The sequence below is a fragment of the Lemur catta genome, chromosome 14 (genome assembly GCF_020740605.2).
Source record: "Lemur catta isolate mLemCat1 chromosome 14, mLemCat1.pri, whole genome shotgun sequence".
Lineage (NCBI taxonomy): Eukaryota > Metazoa > Chordata > Mammalia > Primates > Lemuridae > Lemur > Lemur catta.
In genome coordinates, this window is record NC_059141.1 from 65,700,328 (window position 1) to 65,722,085 (window position 21,758).

Genomic DNA, 21,758 nt, shown 5'->3' on the forward strand with positions numbered 1-21,758 from the left:
TACTAAGTACTGTAAGAGAGGGTTATACGCTTTCAAACTATTGTAAAATACAAGATTTCTTAAAGCTTGTTCGTGTTCTCTAAAGCAACTGATATTAAATGATAATATGAAGCCTATTTTACAATATAGTGAAATAGAATATCAATCTTTTGATATGTAAAAGTATGTGAAAAGACAGAACTTAGTAGAAGGCAAAGTAGTCTTCTTTCATCATAGAACAACTACCAGAAAATGCAGAAATATACTACTGACAAGTTCTTGAAATGAGTTACCATAGAGAATCATATATTTGGGTTTGTATTCTGGAGTACTAAAATCAATGCTAAAAACACAGATTGACTCTTTTTTTTTTTTTTTTTTTTTTTTTTGAGACAGAGTCTCACTTTGTTGCCCGGGCTAGAGTGAGTGCCGTGGCGTCAGCCTAGCTCACAGCAACCCCAAACTCCTGGGCTCAAGCGATCCTCCTGCCTCAGCCTCTCGAGTAGCTGGGACTATAGGCATGTGCCACCATGCCCGGTGAATTTTTTCTATACATATTTTTAGTTGTCCAGATAATTTTTTTTATTTCTATTTTTAGTAGAGATGGGGTCTCACTCAGGCTGGTCTCGAACTCCTGACCTCGAGCGAGTGATCCACCCGCCTCAGCCTCCCAGAGTGCTAGGATTACAGGTGTGAGCCACTGCACCCGGCCTGACTCTTTAGCTTATATAGAAAACTAATTTCGGTGAAACCAGGCTGTTGATTAGAATCAGTTACCTATTACATATGAGGTCTTTTGGCAAAGGGGATTCATGGCTTAAACTGTTCAAATCAACAAATATTTATTCAACAAATACTGTGCTGGGAATCATGGATATAAAGATGAATAAGACATGTGTGGTTCCCAGCCTCACAGCATTTGCAATCTAGATGGGAGTCAGGCACATAGGCAGAATGATAAGTTGATTATTAAAGAACCTATAAATATGTACCCGATATTTCACAAATAATACAATTAACTAAAATTGGAACGTCGGAGGAGGTAGGGGAGCTTTACAAGAGTACATCGCATTCAATCCAGACTTAGCTGACATGCAGGCTGAGGTAATAGCTACGCAAGGACATAGGGAAAAAATCAAAAGTAAATTGCTGCATGAGGGGAATGGTAAACAGATTGCTCATGCCTACCTGCAACATAGAGTACGTAGAAGGTGATGAGGTGGTCTGAGCTCTAGAGAATTTTTATTTACTTCTGAAGGTTCTGGGAAAGACTCAAGTTAACAACTGAATCTGTGTTTTAGGAAGATAATTCAGGCTAGAGTTTAAAGAAAAAACTGGAAAAGTGTAAAATTAAAAGCAAAGAGGCTGGTTAGGTGACTATTGAATAGTTTAGACAAGCACTACTAGGGCTAAAAATAGGGAAGGGTTAAAGTAAAGGAAAGAGAGGAGACTCAGCAAAGAAATAAAATACCCTGCACTTGAGAACTGAGAGATTGGCTGAGTGCCTGTTAGTATAATGGCATTGTGAATACAAATGAGAAACAGACAAGGTTTGAGATTGGCCTAACTTAATTTTTACTGGAATAAGGTACGTAACTAAAATAAAAGGATAAGCTCTATCCAACTTATGTAATGATCATGGAATACATTCAATGTACATGCTATTGTTCACTCTTTGAACAAAATTCCAACATTTATTACTTTAAAGGTATGCACAGAAATAAGTATACTAAACTAAGTAAGTCTTTAAAAACAGAGGTCTTTTAGAAAACCAAAGTTTCCACTACTTAAGAAAGTTCTTAATAAGAGGCTCTCTATAGCAGGTGAGAAACCTGTTTTTTTTCCAGTACGAGAAAACAAGCAGTACGTGCTTCTTTATTTTTAGCCAGTCATTTTCCAAGTCTCTTTACTTTAAAGCTACTTGTTCAGATTACTCAGCTTCTGAATTATAACTTGATGAAAAGAGAGAAATGATAACATTCCTTAGAGAGGGTTTGTTGTTGTTGCCATTCAGCATAATATAATTTATATTCTACACAAGGAGCTTTGTAGCATTGCAATACAATATTCGCTGATCTCCTGGGGAGACCTGGCATGAGTACGGAGAACAATTAATAGTGTTAGAAGCCTCTATGGTATGCTTTTAATCTACCGAGGTCTCACATTTCATCTATAATATATTCAAGGCAAGTGGGGGAGAATCCCAACCTTGACTGTTGTTAAAAAATTCCTTATTGAATTGTATTGTAATAAAGGTCAGCATTCCTGTGGTGCTAACTAGCAGTAGCTTTGTTTAGTTCATGTGTATTAGGAATCCCTCAGTTTGTCCAAGTCTTTAATGTAGGAAAGAATTTCATCAAGAAAAGAATGTGGGGGAAAAAATAATAGTTGTTTGAAACAATATTTAAGTATATTTTAAAATTATATTTTTAAATAGAAGTATATGATTAAACACAAATTAAAGTATGTTTTACTTTGTTTTTTGCCAAAAGCTAAGTACAGGACAAATATTAATTCAGTTATTCTGAGTATTGTTTGCTTATACACTCAAATAACCACTGAGAGAAAGTGACTTAAAGCTAAATATGGTTTGCCCCTTTCAAGATTTTAATTATAAATATTTTCAAATAAAAACACCATTCTAAAAACAATTTCAGTTTCATTGGTCATCATTTGCAACATAAAATAAGTAGCCACACTCAGTCTAGTCATTTTATAATAAACATTAAATTATTCAAAGAAATCAGTCCATTCTCAGGCAACTGCTTTCTTTAGCTTCTGACCCCAATATAAGCATCAAAGAAGGAGCTAAGAAGAAAAATCAGCTATTACCAGTAAAAATGAGCTTCTGTCAAAGAAAACAAAGTTTACAATGCTCCTATAAATGGGATAAAGAACACAAAACACTAGCATTTTGTCCCTGATTAGTGAATTCAAAAAAACTACTATAAATCAAAAGATTAGGTTAGGTGTTGCTACATTTTCAAGCTAAACACATGGGGTGTTTTGTTGACCCCTTTCTCCAAAAATACTTTTTAGAAGTAAGGACAGTAATGAGGATTGGGGGATGGACAGAATTATCTACTCTTTAATAGGGAAAAGGACACTAGCAAGCACAGCTAGCTCATGTGCCTAAAACTGTTACATACGGGAGAGAGGTCTTTCTAATCAATCAGTTTTAGATGTCTGCCTCCTAGACCTAAATAAGGCTGTGGGTGGCAGAAAAACATCTCAAGCTGGTCATCATTTGGGGCACAGCAAGTGTCTTTAAAGAAAAAGAACAAAACTGCCTGGTGAAAGCTTGTCAAGACCATACCCTGGGAACTTCCTCCACTGTCAACCTACAATCAATGTCTGAACCAAGAGGACTGATGTCCAGATCCTGGGATTTTCTGTCAAAGTCTTTTTAAAGAAGCACATGTAAGAAACAGAGAGCATACACTGGCAAATAACGTTACCGAGGCTGTCAAAGTGATCTGTTTGGTGTTTTTCTCCATTCTGCTATCATGCTTCTTTGCATTAAATCAGTTTAGGAGACAGATAAACAGTTTTTTCAAATTTCTTTTGCTGTCAGAAGCTTGACAAGAGAAGCTCCTAAACACAGAGACACTACTGAGATTCACCTACCTGTAGCATGCCTCGGCCATTTCCTTCTATGGTACCTTCATAAGTGACATGCAATCGCGTCAAGGGTTTTTCACATCTACAATATAACAAGATATTCCCTTATTCATTTTTAAATATATGTTTTTCAATTTTTTTATCTGTAATCTCCTTTTTTTTTTATTTCAGCTTATTATGGGGGTACAAAAGAGGATGGGTGTATACCTACATGATGAGTGCAATGTGCACTGTCTAGGGAATGGGTACGCTTGAAGCTCAGACTCGGAGGGATGGGGGGGACGGGCAATATATATAACCTAAACTTTTGTTTTTCAATTTTTAAAAATTCTCTTAATTCTGAAAGTCAAGATATAACCATGTCAGATCCCTTATTCTTTTTTAATGACAAGTAATTCACTACAGACAAATCTGAAAATATAGATAACTATTAAAAAAATCGAAACCACCCCAAATCTCAAAAGCCATAAACAGATATCCATTGTTAATATTTTTGATATTGATCCTCCCAGACTTTTTCTTACTCAAATATATAAATATACATATTTAAATTAAAATGGGATAACATACTATTTGAAACCTGCTCTTCCTGTAAATAATATCAAAGTTTCTCTTCTTTAAAACTGTTGAAAAACTTCTCAAAATATAAAAAAATTAACATCCATGAAATTTTATTATGCTATAGTTGCAACCTGAGGAAAATATAGAAAAACTGGCAATAAATCATATCTGATTGTCAGATGGGCTCTATTTTCACTAGTTTGATGACAGTGTGTATGTGTCAGGAGTGTGCGTCTTAATGACATACATGTCATAGAAATTTTGAACTACGGTATTTTTATATGAATATGGTTGACAAATGAACCTAATACCTGTAAGTCATTCTGAAGGTATAATTAGTTTCTTTCCCTTACAACCCTGGTCACTGAGGTATATACCTGGTTTACATTATATTAAAAACCAATTTCATTATATTAATAGCATTTTATAGCATTCTTTTCTCACTAAATTTTTCCCCTGATCACTTGCTGAATAAAAAAATATAAATTCTAATAAACGTAACAGATGAAATTGAAACTCCTAATTTACATAAGAGTGGCAATAACTTTATTTTTGGGGGCCAGGTGATTATATTTTTAAAAAATAATTTAGGAGGCTAGCTGGTAAAGCACTATTTACTTAGGTTCGCTTGCTTCCTTCTTTCTTGGTTTCAATGACTCAAATACATTTCTAGTAAAATGCCAGCTCAAGAGGCTGATAACCTTAAACTCAGATGGTAATTCTATACAGGTTCTGTTCCAAGAGCTTTATTTGTATTAATTCATTTAATACTCATAACAACCAGCTATCTCCTTTTATAGATGGGAAAACAGAGCACAGAACATTTAAATAGCCTGCCCATGGCTAGTAAATAAAGTAGCAAAAATTTATTTGAACCTAGGTAATCTAATTCAATGGCTCAAGCTCTTAACCAATATGCTATACTTCTAGAAAAATTACTTTCCCAATCTCTTGCAGAAAGCAGTACCATAAGCTTGATTTTTTTTTTTTAACATTCTTTTTTTGGGTCCTACTTTCCCAGTCATTTTATTCAGAGGGAGACCACCTGTGAGGATACTACTGAAAAGCTAAAGAAGCATAATCCAAAAATCTCTGGGCTGTCAGTCAGAACTTCAAAACAGAAATTCCATCTGTTGTCATCTATTCTCCATGATTGAAATTGGCAACTTCACAGTACAGTTCTCAATAAAATTATGAAATTGCTAGAAACTGTTTTTTGTTTTGAAGCATCCTCCAACTTCCCAATAGGTCTCCCTTTCCAGTCCCAGAAAATCCTCTACACCCCTGCCTCAGAAATCAAAGACATAGACAATTCTGGCTCTGTGATTAACTAAGCCTGGCTAAGATATTCACTGATAATCAAAAGGTTAACCACAACATGACAGAGACTTGGAATTTCAGAAAAGCCTCTAAATTCCTGGCACCCATTTAGCCCCTTACTCTTGGGAACACCAATAATCCTCATTTCCACGGTGGATAACAGACTTAAACCTTAGGTGGGAAACTATTAGAATCTTAGAAGAAAATGTAGGAAAGACTCTTACAGACATTGGCCTAGGCAAAGAATTTATGAAGAAGACCCCTAAGGCAATCACAGCAACAACAAAAATAAATAAATAGGACCTGATCAAATTAAAAAGCTTCTGCACAGCCAAAGAAACAGTCATGAGAATAAACAGACAACCTACAAAATGGGAAAAAATTTTCGCATACTACACATCAGATAAAGGACTGATAACAAGAATCTATTTAGAACTCAGGAAAATCAGTAAGAAAAAATCGAACAACCCTATCAAAAAGTGGGCAAAGGACATGAATAGAAATTTTTCAAAAGAAGATATAAAAATGGCTAACAAACATATGAAAAAATGTTCAACATCTCTAATCATCAGGGAAATGCAAATCAAAACCACAATGAGATACCACTTAACCCCAGTGAGAATGGCCTTTATCAAAAAGTCCCAAAACAATACATGTTGGCGTGGATGCGGACAGACAGGAACACTCATACCCTGCTGGTGGGACTGTAAACTAGTGCAACCCCTATGGAAAACAATATGGAGATACCTTAAACAGATTCAAGTAGACCTACCATTTGATCCAGCAATCCCATTATTGGGCATCTACCCAGAAGAACAAAAGTCATTCTATAAAAAAGACACCTGCACCCGAATGTTTATAGCAGCACAATTCACAATTGCAAAGATGTGGAAACAACCCAAACGCCCATCAATTCACGAATGGATTAGTAAATTGTGGTATATATATACCATGGAGTATTACTCAGCTATAAGAAATAACGGTGATACAACATCTCTTTGGTTCTCCTGGAGAGAGTTGGAACCCATTATATTAAGTGAAGTATCCAAAGAATGGAAAAACAAGCATCACATGTACTCACCAGAAAACTGGTTTCCCTGATCATCACCTAAATGCACATTGGGGAATGATACCAACTGGATATCAGACTGAGACGGGGAGTGGGGGCAGGGGATGGGTGTATGCCTACATGATGAGTGCATTGCGCACCGTCTGGGGAATGGTCATGCTTGAAGGTGCTGACCCGGGGAGGTGGGGGGGTGGGAGGAGGGGATAGAGGTATGACTAAATGGTGAGTGCCAGGCGCACTGTCTGGAGAATGGACACGCTTGAGGCTCTGACTCAGGGGGATGGGCGGGACATGGTCAATGTATATAACCTAAACTTATGTACCCCCATAATAAGCTGAAATAAAAAATAATAATAATAAAAAAATCCTCATCTCTTCTTCATCCTCCCTCTTTAAGTGAATGCATGTTTCTGGTTCTATGGAGTCTGGGAAATTGATTTTAATTACATTCTCCAACTCACTTATGAAGCAGCTAAAACAAAAATGAGATAGGCCGGGCGTGGTGGCTCATGCCTGTAATCCTAGCACTCTGGGAGGCCGAGGCGGGTGGATCACTTGAGCTCAGGAGTTCGAGACCAGCCTGAGCAAGAGCGAGACCCCGTCTCTACCAAAAATAGAAAGAAATTATCTGGCCAACTAAAAATATATATAGAAAAAATTAGCCGGGCATGGTGGCGCATGCCTGTAGTCCCAGCTACCCGGGAGGCTGAAGCAGTAGGATCGCTTAAGCCCAGGAGTTTGAGGTTGTTGTGAGCTAGGCTGACGCCACGGCACTCACTCTAGCCCGGGCAACAGAGCGAGACTCTGTCTCAAAAAAAAAAAAAAAAAAAAAACAAAAATGAGATCAATGAAATAAAAATAAGTTAGACAAGGTATCCAGTTAAATTCTGCCTATCAAAGTTAAGAGAACAATCTTGGTCTTACTTAGGAGCAAAGTTGCTATATCTCATTGACACAGCAGCCTTGGCAGTCTCTCCCACATAGTAATATACAAATGGGTGTTCTTTCACATTAGTGCCAAATGAATGTCAAATGCAGAGTAGAGATCCTGGCTCAATTAAAAATAAGCTCTTAGAATGATCCATAAAATCTACACCAAATGACATGAACAAAACATGCATTCCTGTTAGAAACTTATAGAAGAGGACAGAAAAACAATCCACTGCACTCTGGTCGGGCCAGATAATATAGCAGAATGTTACTTTTAGTTCTAGGCACCATATTTTAAGAAGGACCAATGAACAGGAATATGTCAAGAGCAGAGATAAAGGAAAAATGAGGGAGGCAAGAGGCAGAAGACAGACATTTTCAGTGAATGAAACTGTGTGATAATAACACAAGCAACTAATGATGAAACAGACTATGGTGAAACAGTGAATTTCCCATCCCTGAAGCTGTCCAGTCTCCATCTGTTGCAGGTATTACGGAGCCAACCAATATTTTTAGTAGGCAGCTGGGCCAGATGACTTCCTGGAGCCCCTTTTATCTCTAATATGCCATGACTCCAAAATGCTGTACATGTTCTCTTCCTTTTCTGATCAATTTTTTTTCTCTCTGTCTTTAGGTTGTTTAATCTTTTATCTACTTCCCTCTATTAATAATCATCTCAACCATGCAATCAGCCTCCTGAAGTAAGTTTCCTTTTCTTTCACCTCACAAACATCTTTGATGGATGAAAACACCACAGGAAAGCCACCTAAGCAGATATGCCTTCAAGTTAACTTCCCTTAAGAGTGATTTCCCTTCATCACTAATTCCAAACAAAACAATTACAAACTATTATTAAAATTATTAGAAAGTGAAAATGGGAGGCATTGGTAACATGAACACATGCCCAAAATATGTATTTAATATGCCTGATCACGTCCTCATGTATATATAAGAAGTTGATTCACATTTCTTTAATTGCATTGGGGAGTTACTCTAGATTAGGAAATGTATTAACTATTTCAGGGCACTAAGGATCTTAAAAATCTGAATGAACTAAGATTTGTTATTATTCTCCTTGGTATTTTCTGATAAATAAGAAAAAAACCAATAAATTAGCAATTTACACATAATCTACATATAGTATATGTGGACTGCCAAACTTCAAAATTCTTGTCACTCAAATTCTAGACAATTACTGTTTACATTTTAGCCTAATAAAAAGACTTTTCTCAATCTTGTTCTCCAGAAAAAAAAGCTATACAAAAACACTAACAAAAAAAGAGGGTAAGGAGAAACATTTAAATACTGGTGTTCCATTTAATATTAGTGTCTCTTCACGCACAAAACTCCTTAATTCTAAATGGGACTTCATTTCAGAAGACAAAACTAAGACAAAATGGTAGAAGTTAAGGGTTGTAGACTTTGATTTAAAAAGCACGACCTTTCTAACAACGAGAGCTATCAATGGATCATTTGTGAGAAGAAACTTCCTGGCACTAGAGCAATTAGAGGCTGGGAAACCATCTGTGCAGGGGCTGTGAAACAGAATCTTCTCGTGGTAAAGAGTCCTAATTTTAAGGGTCTGAGATTATTTTTATTATTATTATTACCTTTCCCATTCTGGAAAATCTTCAAGACTCTGTCTTGTAAATGTCACCAACCCAGTAGGTTCTACAAAAGCAATAAAAGAAAAACGCACCCAAAATAAGTTTCAATTTTGAAAAGATTATATACACATTCAGTAAAAGAATGGGTCTAACAATGGCTATAAAATGAATTACGTTAAGTTATAAAATTGGGAAATACCAACCCTAATGCTGGAATACAACAAAATATTGATTTAAAATAATACTATCCTTTCATTAGGAACTCCTATAAAAGAAGACCTCACTGAACAAAACTATACAAATAACAGCATAACAGTAGGATCTGAGTGCTAATACTTCCTGAAGTTTTTAAAACTGCATATATAATACTTTTTATTAAAAAGGATGCATACTTGGTACAGCTTATGCAATAAAGACAAAACTGAATTCCAATTTGTAGGTCCTTTACAAAGAAAAGCCTTACCCCTACACTTAAAGACTGGTGAACAAATACACATTTATGTGCTCTGCGGTCAAGTAAAATGTCTAAGATTAAAAAAGGAAATCAATGGCATGTCCTTTAGAGTTAGCACAGCTTAGATGATCGCTCCCCTTATTAGTAGGCAGCTTGGCTAGAGGAGGAATTACTGTGTTTTAGAGTTTAGAAAAGAAAGACGACACATTTTTCAACAAGCAAGAGATTTGAGAGGATCAAAATGAAACACTATTAATGCAGTCAATAATTTTAGAGGGTAAGTTTTTTTTTTTTAATTTAGTTTTTTTTAAGCTAGTGGCAAAAGCTTTAAACAATAAATCAGCTGGCCAGAAGTAATCTGTCTGATTCAAATCAAAGAACTAAAAAGGCCATGCCATTTCTGTTTTCTTCTGTTAAAAAAATAAAAATGAAAAAAGGTTTTAAGCAAAGAGAGAGATGTCAGGAATTATTAGTGATGATGGTGTAAAGCCCAATGAAAGCCTGGCAATCATTTCATTCCAATGGACAATTCCACATTTCTTTTCTGTCAGTCACAGGCAGTAACAACTCAAAAATCATCTGGAGCAGTTGTAGAAAACAAATATTTTCGTTAACATGAGCCTTAAAATGTTCTTTAGATATCTAACCTCAAGACAAATAAATAGCATATTTAAAACCACAAGTAAGAGGTCAAACAATTCAAATATTAGAGAAGCAACTCTATTAACAGGAAACTAAAGTCTATCTCATCATTCAGTAACTGAGCAGAGAAGTAAGAACACTAAATGTCCTTCATATATATTAACAGAGACCAGGAGAAATTCATAAACACTATTGTCAAAGCAAGAGAAAAGGCAGAAGAAGATGGTTTTTTAGATATAATTATTAACAAAAATGCCTTGAGAACATGTCTGTTAGCTCTCTTCCAAAAGAAGGCACCTCTCACCTCAGAACAGGGTACTCTGGTTAATCAAATACTTCCCGCAATAAAATCATAATATATACTACATATGGATCATCAATTTTTAAATATTTTATCTATGCAATACTTTATCTTAAACTATATCAAAAACAATTTAATTCAGAAGACTCTTTAAAATCTTTTACTCTCAAGATCCTCATCACAAATATAAAATACAGATGTTTAACAGCACTGAAAAGTTGGTCCTAAAATTATATTTTACCAATTCTAAAAAGCATGTTTTTTTTCACATATTAAATTTCTGAAACTAGAATACAACTTTTGTAATGCAGGTATCTTGCCATGAGTTCTAGATTCAAGTTGAATTTTGCCAGAGAAGATGTGACTCTGCCTCTGCTGTCATCTGGGAGCACAACCGACCTGAGACCGTCTGGATTAAATCCTCTGTTGCAGGTCTTTGTGACCATGCTGGTGGTATGACTCCAGATCTGAAACTTGGGGTTTGTGGTCCACATTCTCAGAGATTTTTCCCCCTTGCTCTATTCAGTGTCAAGGTTAAGACTTGCCAGTTTCTTTATTGTTATTGTCTCTTTTCTTTCTAGCCAGGTTAATTTGTCATTTATCCTTACACTAAGGATACAGACCTTTGTGGACCAGCTTTGTGCAAAAGGTTTCCTATTAGACTTCCTGTCCCAAGTGTTTTTTCTTTCTTACAGGTATGTAATGTAATAGCACATTTTACCATCTATGACATCTCAGATTTGCTGAAATATGGCACTTAAAATAAGTTTTTGAAGTCTCTAGTTAATAGACTCCAGAACTTCCACACAACTAATCATTAAACTGCAAACCTCTTTTATTCCTTTTGGTATTCCTCCGTAAGTTGTTAGCTCCACATCATGAAAACTTAAAGCAATGTTGTACTATATTTCTACAAAGAACTAAACTACCACATATAGTGAAAAAGCCAGAAAATAAAATGTCTAATTACAATTTATTTCTTCAATCTAATTCCCAATATTTATAACGGCTTATGCATTTGTGGTTGAAAAAACAAACTTTTAGCTTTTTCTTCGAAGTATTTGAAATCCTAAAAACTTAGAAAGCCAAGTTAGCTTTCAAAGAAGATATACATGATCAGACTCCCAAGACAAAAAAGTAAACTCTGAATTGCTTAGTTATAATAATTCTATTTAGATCTAGAATAGCCAAAAAGAAAAAAGTGTCATCTCTTTAACAAATCATAAATTCTAATTTGATTTTATGCCTCATAAGCCTGAATGACTCTGCATTTTCTTTTTAACATTTCATTCAGTACAGGACACAAAACTGAAATTCAATAAGCTAAGAGATAAATAATCCCCTATCAAAAAAGCATATAATTTTCCTTTAAATACCAAACTCCTGATAATTGATTTCTTTCCAAAAATTTAACAATGTCCAACAGCAGTACACTCAAGGGGGAAGATGCCAAGTACACTGCAACACAAGAAGATTAAAAGAAAAATACGAGAAAAATAGCCTTAAAATGATTCAAGGACATGTTTTAAGACAATCCCACAGCTGGATGACTAGAACTGAAAAGAATTCATTTCACTTGACCAGGCTGACCTGACCTACTTAGCACAAGGAAATTTTTCAGGTGGTTTCCTTTAAAATCAGTGGGTAGCCTTTGCTACCCACTGATAATAGCAAACATTTATTATGTATATATCTTCTTGTTTAATATCTATACCTACCACATGAGGTAATTATCATTATTATTTTATTTCACAGATGATAAAACTGAAGCTTAGAGATGTTAAGAAACTTGACCATTCAGCTCCTGAGATACGGGTAGTAATACCAACTAGTCTGTTATCAGCTGGTCATGACCAGCATTTCTTAGACCTTTACTACTATTGCCTCAGGTGCTGTTATTAGGTCTGGGGAAGGAAGATGGTTAAGGTCCAACAAAGGAAGACAGACAGGTAAACAGTACAACACAGTTTCATAGGAACTTTACAAAGGGCTTAGAAGGATACAAAAGAGAGGAATGGGTAGGAAAATAACGCATTAGTTGACCTATGCAAATTTAAATACTTCTTTAAATAAAGAACATCTAAAATGTATTTCCTGGTCAATATACTTTCATTTGAAAGTATAATTTACTGTTTTCATTCATGAAGACCCTTTGATATATATTGCAGCTTTAAGAGAATATGGGTCTGATTTCAGGGTATATAAAACCCCCACACACGTTCATAGCACACATTTATGTATATATACAACATATGCATAAAATATAGGTTATAATATCAAATTATTACTGTTTCAATGTGATTTGGGCAGGAAGGTTTACTTTAAACTCAAAATGTTCCTCACATATCACTTGATTTGAACTATTCCCATCAGCAAGAAGAATTACAGTAAGAATGAAAGGAATTTACTTTTCTCTGTGACTCTTCTAAAGTAGCAGAAGAGAGTTTTAAGTTTCTCTGGTTTCCTTGATGAACGTCCTTCAAACAACCTGAAAGAGACCAAAAACAAAAAGAGGGAAAAGGATGATTTTAAATGCCTTAATGGCTCACAAAACAGTAAATCTATATTGCTACCAAGTAACAAAAAGAAATAATTTTTCTCCAAGGCAATTCTGTAATGACAAAGAACTGGAAAACTGGTTTGGATTCAAATGGCATGTGATGAGGACTGAAACTAACTAGAACCAGGCTTCTTCAAAGCTGTTCAAGTCGGACGGCACTTGCTACCTTCCACGTTTCTCCAATCCATCTTCCTCCAAGGAGAAGGCACCATCTAGTCCCCCAAAGTCAATTAGGGTCAGTCAGTTAATGCATAGCTACTTTCCCAAATGCAAATATGATTTATAATTCATAATGTTATTAGGTAGTTAAATAACTGAACAAAAACGGCATCTGAAAAAAAAAATCCACATCTGAGTGTTTGTGGTGGGGAGGACTGGGGAAGAGACACAGGCAGGTATGACAGGGGATGCTGGGGACTGAGCAGTCCTTGGTAATCAGACAAACAGATTCTATTATGGACTAAATATCTGTGTCTTCCCAAAATTTGGGAAGCCCTAATCCCCAGCGCAGCTGAAATTAGAGATAGGGCCTGTGAGGAGGTGGTAAAGGTTAAATAAGGTCACAAGGGTGGGGCCCTAATCTGATAGGACTGGTGTCCTGATAAGAGGAAGAGACACCAGAACTCGCTCTATCTCTCTGACATGTGAGAACACAGCGAGAAGGCAGCAGTCTACAAACCAGGAAGAGAGCCCTCACCAGGAACCCAATTGGCAGCACCTTGATCTGGGATTTCTAGTCTCCAGAACTGTGAGAAAATGAATTTCTGTTGTTTAAGTCACCTGGACTCCACAGTATTTTGTTATGGCAACTTGAGCTGACTAATACAGACCTTTGGGATGGTAACCAAAGCAGTGCTTACCCTTTGTCATCTAGTTTCCAGCAACCTGGACTAGCATTATTTAATTCAATTTTCTCTGAAACGATGTGGCATTGTTATTGGTAACATATAATTCAATTCATCCTGAGGAAAGGAAAGCAGGGCTTTGGAAGCATATGACCTGAGCAAGTAGTTCACTAAAAGATTTCTAACACAAAAGCATGCTTTTGGGCTCAAGATCTAGCTTTCCAAAGGCATTTAAAAACTATAGAGATTCAGTGGCTATAAATGATGAGGTACTATTCATCTGCCTCTAGTCATGTACTCTGACTTTAAAACCAGAAATCCTTCAAGTAAAAGTCCACTTTAATAAGTGCTGGAATAGGTAACATTTTTCATGATTAGAGGAACAAGCTTATGTAACTTTGCAGAGAGGGGACAGTTAATTCCATGAGAAAATCCTACTAAGCGACTGAAATAAATTAGGAAAAGGGAAGGAAATGCAGGTTTCAAGTGATTCTGTTTTTAATGATCTGAAATCTGTATTCAGGGTTAACTTCTGTAAAAACAATTTATGTATTTATTTCTTAAAATTTTTCAATACTTATTTCCTAAAAAGAACACTAAAGTAGGATAGTATTTTAACCAAATCTAAAATCTAATCTTTTTTCAAAAATAATTTAAGAGTACCTGTGATAATTTTTACTCATTCAAAAGAACTTATCTTTCTAAATTATTTAACACATATACTCTTGTAATCTCCCAAATGAAAGAAAGGCTCTTTGAGAGTGCAGGTTTCAGCTTGATTTCTTCTGCAATATGTCAACCCGAATATAGTTTATTTAAATCAAAATGATAGTCAAAATGAAGAAGCTACTTGGCAGTTTAATTAAACATCCTATATCAATAAATATGATTTACTAAATGAATACCTTGGGCACCATAGCAAAATCCCTTTCTAGGCTCAGTACTTAGCAGAGGGAAGCAATATGAATATGAAAACAGCCACCACCTTTTTCTAGAGATGAATTGATAATATTATACAATTCAATTACGGGAGAAAAGTTCTTCTTCAATAGAACTATTGCATAGTGAGGAGAAAATGGCTGTTGCCCTTAAGAAATAATTCCCCAAAACATAGAAAAAAAAAGTATCCCTAGCTTCTATATGTGGTCATCTGTTTGTAAAATCACATAGAAGTTCACGTATTTCATAACCACGATGACAAATTATTACTTTTGGGAGCCTCTTGGGACTACAGATTTATTATCCTGGCAATACAGACTTTCCTGGAAGATTAAATGGCTGTTATTATCACCCACTACAAATGAGCACCATTGCTTATTCTGCAGGTCCAAACCTTAAAGGTACAAATAAGCAGAATCTCAATGCTGTTTATTTGTTGCTGCAAGCCTAATTTCAGATCACTGTGTAACCAAATATGCTTTCCCATCTTCTGAAAGAGAAAGAAAGTGAGGGGAGTGTTGTGGGGGAGGCGGTAGAAGTGGAGATAAAGTTAGGGAGATAAAGCAAGTTTAAAACCCTTGTGACAATTCTCAGACTTGGCTGTTGTAAAATTTTAAAGTAATATGTATAGCCACTCAAATAAAGTAAATTATTCTGGCATGGAAGCCAGTAAGAATAACAGAAATACACAGGGAAAGAGCATGAATGAAAGTTATCACAAAAGTGATGGTCAATCTGCGGGACACTGTTGGGGGATACAGGAGTAGACAAAGGGACTAAGAAGGATAGAGCCCAAGAAAAGGGTGGGAGCACAGAAAGGTGGGGCAGGGAAGATAGAGGCTGACAGAAATGGAGCTGGAAACAGAGGGAGGGCATGAGAGACAGGCACACAGAAAGACTAAGAAAGACACAGAGACAGAGGCTCAGAGAGTGAGAACTCATAGTAATTAAGCATCATCTCATTTTTTTTTAACTTTCCAATATCTTTCTTTTTTAATTTAGATTTTTCAGGTCCTGAGTATGTACATTTGAAGACATATTTTGAGACAGCAGTGTGCATATCAATATGCACATAAACCAGGCTATAATAACCCCTCTGCATGTAGGGAAGACATTTTGGCATTTAATTGAATTATAATTACAGATTAAAGAAAGCAAACAGAAAAAGCCAGTCAGGCAACCTCTCTTTGTTCTAAGCAAAACTATTTGTATTTTCAAGGGAAGAAGTCAATCAAGGGTCAGATACTTATTAACTGATGTTTTTCTTTCCATACTTATAAAGAGAAACATAGTTTAATAAAATCTTTCCCTGAATGGAATATTGATAACATTACTGGAATTCGATTCTAGACACACACACAACCCCCCATGCCATTTCAAGTAAGGATTAATCTCATTAGTATACAGTAAATCAAGCACAAAGCACTATAACCTCCACTTTAAAATAAAAGCAAGTGATAATCCGGAACTCAGCCAGAATGTCATTCCTGGCTCTTCTATGAGGCACTCTGCCATATGGCCTCAGCAGCATTTTCAATCCAGGGAAAAGGCAGATGTAAAAGCCTTCTGGGCTGACCAATGCAAAGGCTCACAATTTATCTCTGACCATCTAGTTTCCATGCAATCTCAGAGGCATCAATGCTAATCACATTGGAAGCCTTTATATGAATGTTTAGGCCCTGAAAGGCAAGCAGGGGAAAAGGTCAGGGGTATTTAACATAACTAAGCAGGACTGGAAGAATACAGCAATAAATAAAAAAGAGAAGACTGATTCAATTTATTGACGTCAGCCTCCCACTACATACTCTTACCATTTTTCTTATTCAACTAGCTAGCCATACCTCTTTTGAGATTAAATATACTCACTCACACACTCAAAACTCCCCACTGCCAGAAACTATAATCATAAATAGAAACTATGCAAAAAAAGGAAACATGACAACAAAATGCTACATAATCAGCTTACAAAATGGCTTATCCAAGTTAAGTACTTGATCATTCAGAAGCTATGTGAAAGATGGGAACTTGCAGTTGTTTTCCACTTCTGGAGTGCTCTAGAGCATTTTACCCACATAAGACACAATGGAAGAGCACCGAGTTTGAGTAGAAGACGGTGTTCCAGTTCCAGTTCTGCCGACAGTCATTTACTCTTCCTGAACCTTATTGGTAAAGCAGCTTCCCCGCCTAGAAACTTACATAGATAAAATCAAAGTGAGCAGTCAAGAGACAGCATCAGTGGTCACGTACATTCATCGTCCCCACTGTTTGCTGGCTTATGCTCATTGAAACACACACCACCCCACAGTGAGTGGCTGTGCAGACATCCTGGGTGCTGAGGATCCCGTACAACAGCTGCAGAGACGATCACAGGCTGACCTGCCTTAATTCATTCTCAATGTTCTGTATCCAAAAGAACATCCATCAGCCAGGAAGACAAGAATACACTTGGTTTCAAACCTTCAACTTCAAATCCTCAACACCTACTTAATCCCTTACTTGGTGAGAATGCTATTTACTTCAGGCTTAAATCCTTCCTTCATAGTCACTCTGAACTCAGACTTAACAATGGCTTTAATTCATTTAATAGATCAAGATTTATGTCTAAGAATCATTCTAATTCTGACTAGCTATGAGGTAAGAAGTATTAACTCAGTTCATTCAAAGGAAGACTGGGTAGCCGACTGGTTAAGGGACAAAGTTTCTAGTTTGAATTCCAAGTCTACCAGTTACTGTGTTAACTTGGTTAACCCTCTCTAAACCTCTCCTCATCTGACATATGAGAACAATACCTAATCAATATGTAATTTATGATGCTGATGTGAAGGTTATGTAAAAAAATTTTAGATAATGAAATTTTAGCCAAGGTACCCAATGGGCTAAAATACAACATTACATAATACTCAGCAAAAAAATCAACATTCATTTACATAAAGCACTTGCATTGTTCTAATTCATACTCCTTTCATTAAGAAAAATGGCCCAGCCTTGTTTCTCATCAAGCCTAACACACTGACACTCAAGAGTCAACCAGCTGGGTCCTCAGGATAAATGACTATGTACAATGAAAAAGATAAACTCACCATTACCAAGAAGCCCAGAGTTCCCTAGTCAGAAGTTTAGCTGAAAAACAAAAATCTTTTAAAAATAAAACATATATAAAAATTAATATAAATTTGGGTAATTGGCAACAAGAAATTGGAAGTCACCAAAGCCAAGCCTTCCCAAGACTTCTTGACGACTTCCCGTCAGTCATCTGGCTGGCACCTGTGGGTCTTTACTGTTGAAGAATGAAGGCTGGCGGCATGGTGAGCTCCCTCGCCACCCTGAGGATTCTGGATTTCATTTCTTCTACATGCGGAATAGATAAGTTAGGGTGAAGTAGAGACGACTATGTGTCTATGTAGGTGTAATTGAGAAGAAGTTATCCACACTAGTTTTTTGGAAAAGCCTCAAAAAAATCTGGGATTCCACCCTCAAAAACAAGTTACAAAAGTCATCCACTCTTTTTATTCACTTTGCCTTCTGCTCAAATTCTGATGGCAACTTGTTCCTCCTCTTAAGTAACTTTTTTCTTCTGAATATAAAGGTAATATATGCTCATTTGTAAATAATTTGAAAAATATAGAAAAGGAAAAAGTAAAAGTGACAAATGTGTTGTGTATATCTTACCACCCAATGGTTATCATACTTGGACTCATTTTCTATACTCATATTCATCATATGCATGAATGTCAACACAAAAGTATAGTAATAGATACAGATATTTTAACATAATTGAGATTGAATTTTATGTACAATTTTTTATTTCTTGTTAAAAGCTACCTAATTCTAATCACGCTTAGCCTTTTCCCTTTCTTGCAGTTTTCCTTGGTTTACTGATGGAGAAGATATTTTATATACAGTTATCCACAGAAAGCCTCCAGCTTTTCGGACAAAAAGCCTATATATATTTAACCAAGAATTAGGAATATGGTATCTGTGAATAGTTTAAATACCGAATTCTTAAAGAAATGCAATGTCTGGAATTAGCTTTAACATGTTCTAGTAAAAAAAAATGGGGTGGACAGGTAAAAAAAGAACAAATAAAATACTGGTAAATATTGAGGCTGGGTGATGAAAGCATGGGTTCAGGATACTGTTTTCCTTATTTTCCAGTATGCTTGAAAATGCCCATAATAAAGTTTTTCAAAGTAACTTTTACAGAAGAGGCTTTCTGATACAAACTTAACTTAGTAAGAGGATGCACAGCTCTTACTAAAATCAAAAAAACAAAAACAAAAACCAATCTTCTGAGAAAGCCTTGAACTAAGGTATCATAGGTTATCACAGATAAACACACTAGCTGCTTACTTATTACACAGAAACAGTGAATGGCCACTAAGACACCAACTCTGAAGCATTATTAATTAGAGCTACTTTGTATGAAAAGTGAAAAAGCAAAAAAACAACCCCAGAACCACTAGAATTGTTTTCAGAATTTTGGTTAGAAATTTTATAATTTATAGCATTCAACAGATCCTAGACCAAACCAATCATTTATTCAAAATACACAGAAAAGCTACTTACTCTTGGGAGAATCCTTATTAGTTGTATAACTAATAGTCTTCATGCAAACAGGCAATTATATTTCTACAAAATTAAATTTCCATTTCTCTACTTACATACAAAATTTGACCATTTCCTTTTTTATATTACAAAAGAAAACCTGTAAGAGACACACAGCCCTTAACTACTGGTGAGTCTATTTTTATAATAATGTAAGCAAAAAAATTATAACTAATAGTTTTTTTTAATAAATAGTTTCTTTACATCACTGCAATTACAAATACCAACGCTCTTTGTTTTCTCTCAATCCGATCTGAATTACTAAGGAAATCAAAGGTAAAAACTATGTTTATTGTTATATGTGGCTTACAAATAACATCTCATAATTCCTAAGCATAAGATATAATTTGAAAAGTAAAAAAGAGACTGAGAACAAAGGGTCTACATTACAATCTTAGCACTCTGCACCAAACCAGCTCCATAACTCAAAACAAGTCACTTAATTTCTCAGATGTTATGTCTGTAAAACTTATTTTCATTCATTTAACAAGGATTTACTGAAGACCTGCAACGCATAAGATTTTGTGAAAACAACAAGAACAGGACAGATAAGCAATTTTAAAGAACAGGACAGATAAGCAATTTTAACAAATTAGAGAAAGTGGTACAGTAGGAAAAGTAGAGGGCACTAAAGGCACACATCTGGTTGTACAAACCTAAGAAGTACCCTGGATGCCTCTTTCTGCCCATCGGCCAATCCAGTCTGCCATCCTTACACTAACTGCCCCTTCAAATGTCTCCACACGTCCGTCCCCACCACTACACTATCCCAGCTACCATCCTCTCTTTCCTGGTACATTGCAACGGCCTCTCCAACTTGGTAAACTCATGTGCTCTGGCTTCTCTCCACTGGATTCTCATATCACAGTGAAAATAAACTTGAAAATGTAAATCTGAGCATGTGTGCCAGTATCCTCCTACCCCCAAATCACATCCTTCAATGGCTTCCCATTGCTTTCAGATGGCTAGGGGGGCATAGCATGATCCAGCCCCTATCTACTTCTGCAGCCTCTCCCCTCTCCTTCTCATTCTGTGCTGAAGCCACACTGATCTTCTCACAGTCCCTGGGCATGTCAGTTCGTTCTCACCACAGTACTTTTGCACATGCTCTCCCCACAATTAGAATGCAATCACCTCTCCTTTTCTCCTTGGTAAAAATTCCTATTCACTCTTTGGTACTTAACTCAAAAGTTATGCTGGAAGTTATGCTCAGCTACTCAGGCGGCTGAGGCAGGAGGACTACTTGAGCCCAGGAGTTTGAGACCAGCCTAGGCAACATAGCAAGACCCCATCTCAAAAAAAAAAAAAACAAAAACAAAAAACCCAAAACCAAAACAAAACAAGTTATCTTTCTTTATTAAATTATATCCTTCTCTAACAGAGTGTCGTAACAGTATGCCCCTCTCTTTTACATAGAGGTATATACAGGCTGCCGTAGGAACCCAGAGGAGTAGCAAACCTATTCTAGCAGAATCAGAGACACTAGAAAAAGTGATAAGTGAACTGAGTTGTAAAGGAGGAATAAAAGCCATGTGGAGGAGAGAAGGGCACCCAGGCAGTTGTAAAGTTTAAAAATGAGATAATACTACATAAAAGTAAGAATTCAGAAAGTGGCTCATCCTTTCTCTGTAACTCCAGGGCATTTAACACAGTGGAGAATATTATAGTTGCTCACTGTATATCTGAACTAAACTGAATGACTAAATACTATTCTCTTAAAATAAACTTAGTTACTGTACAGATTTGGAAAAACAGGTTAAAAACATGCCCCTTACAACTGGTATTTATGCAACCAAAGAGGATATAATATAAAACAAATACCATCCTGTTTGTCAACACTGAGGTTTTAAAGAAATTCTCTCAGATGACTTTATTTTACACTGTTTGCTGCTCTCCTCCAACCCCCAGTGTTGATAATGAAGAGTAACTATATATAACAACAAAGATTTTCATAGATATTTTCAAGTTTGAGAGCTTTAAAAATATAACCCTAGAATTATGAGTCTGAGATTCTATATTAAAATCATCTGTTACACTTTCATCTGCTAAAAAAAACTGAACCAAAATGTCTTACTTTTACATTAAAAATTTTTATTAGGTACTAACAGCTGAATTCTAGAATTTTTCTCATCTTAAGAGGGAGAAGTATTCTATAACTTCACAAGGCTAAAAATGCAGTCTTTGGGACTGATACTCTAAAGACACTGGAGAGAAATGTGAATCCATATCTCCACTGCCACGTAAAGTTAGAAGAAATGCTGCCTACATAAAATAAGTTGTGTTAGAAAAAATGACACATGGTCAGGCAAGGGGGCTTACTCCTGT

The 21,758-nt window shown here is 35.9% G+C and overlaps 1 protein-coding gene across 3 annotated transcripts in view; it reads right to left on the reverse strand.

The window, feature by feature from the left end:
• Window positions 1–21,758, reverse strand: part of PARG (poly(ADP-ribose) glycohydrolase) — a 120,066-nt gene that overhangs the window by 38,327 nt on the left and 59,981 nt on the right. For all 3 annotated transcript variants that reach the window (XM_045567977.1, XM_045567975.1, XM_045567978.1), the window contains exons 10-12: window positions 12,893–12,972; window positions 9,091–9,151; window positions 3,607–3,682 (exon numbers count right to left, since the gene is read on the reverse strand). In XM_045567977.1, the coding sequence (XP_045423933.1) occupies window positions 3,607–3,682; window positions 9,091–9,151; window positions 12,893–12,972 (217 nt within the window). The remainder of the gene's footprint in view (window positions 1–3,606; window positions 3,683–9,090; window positions 9,152–12,892; window positions 12,973–21,758) is intronic.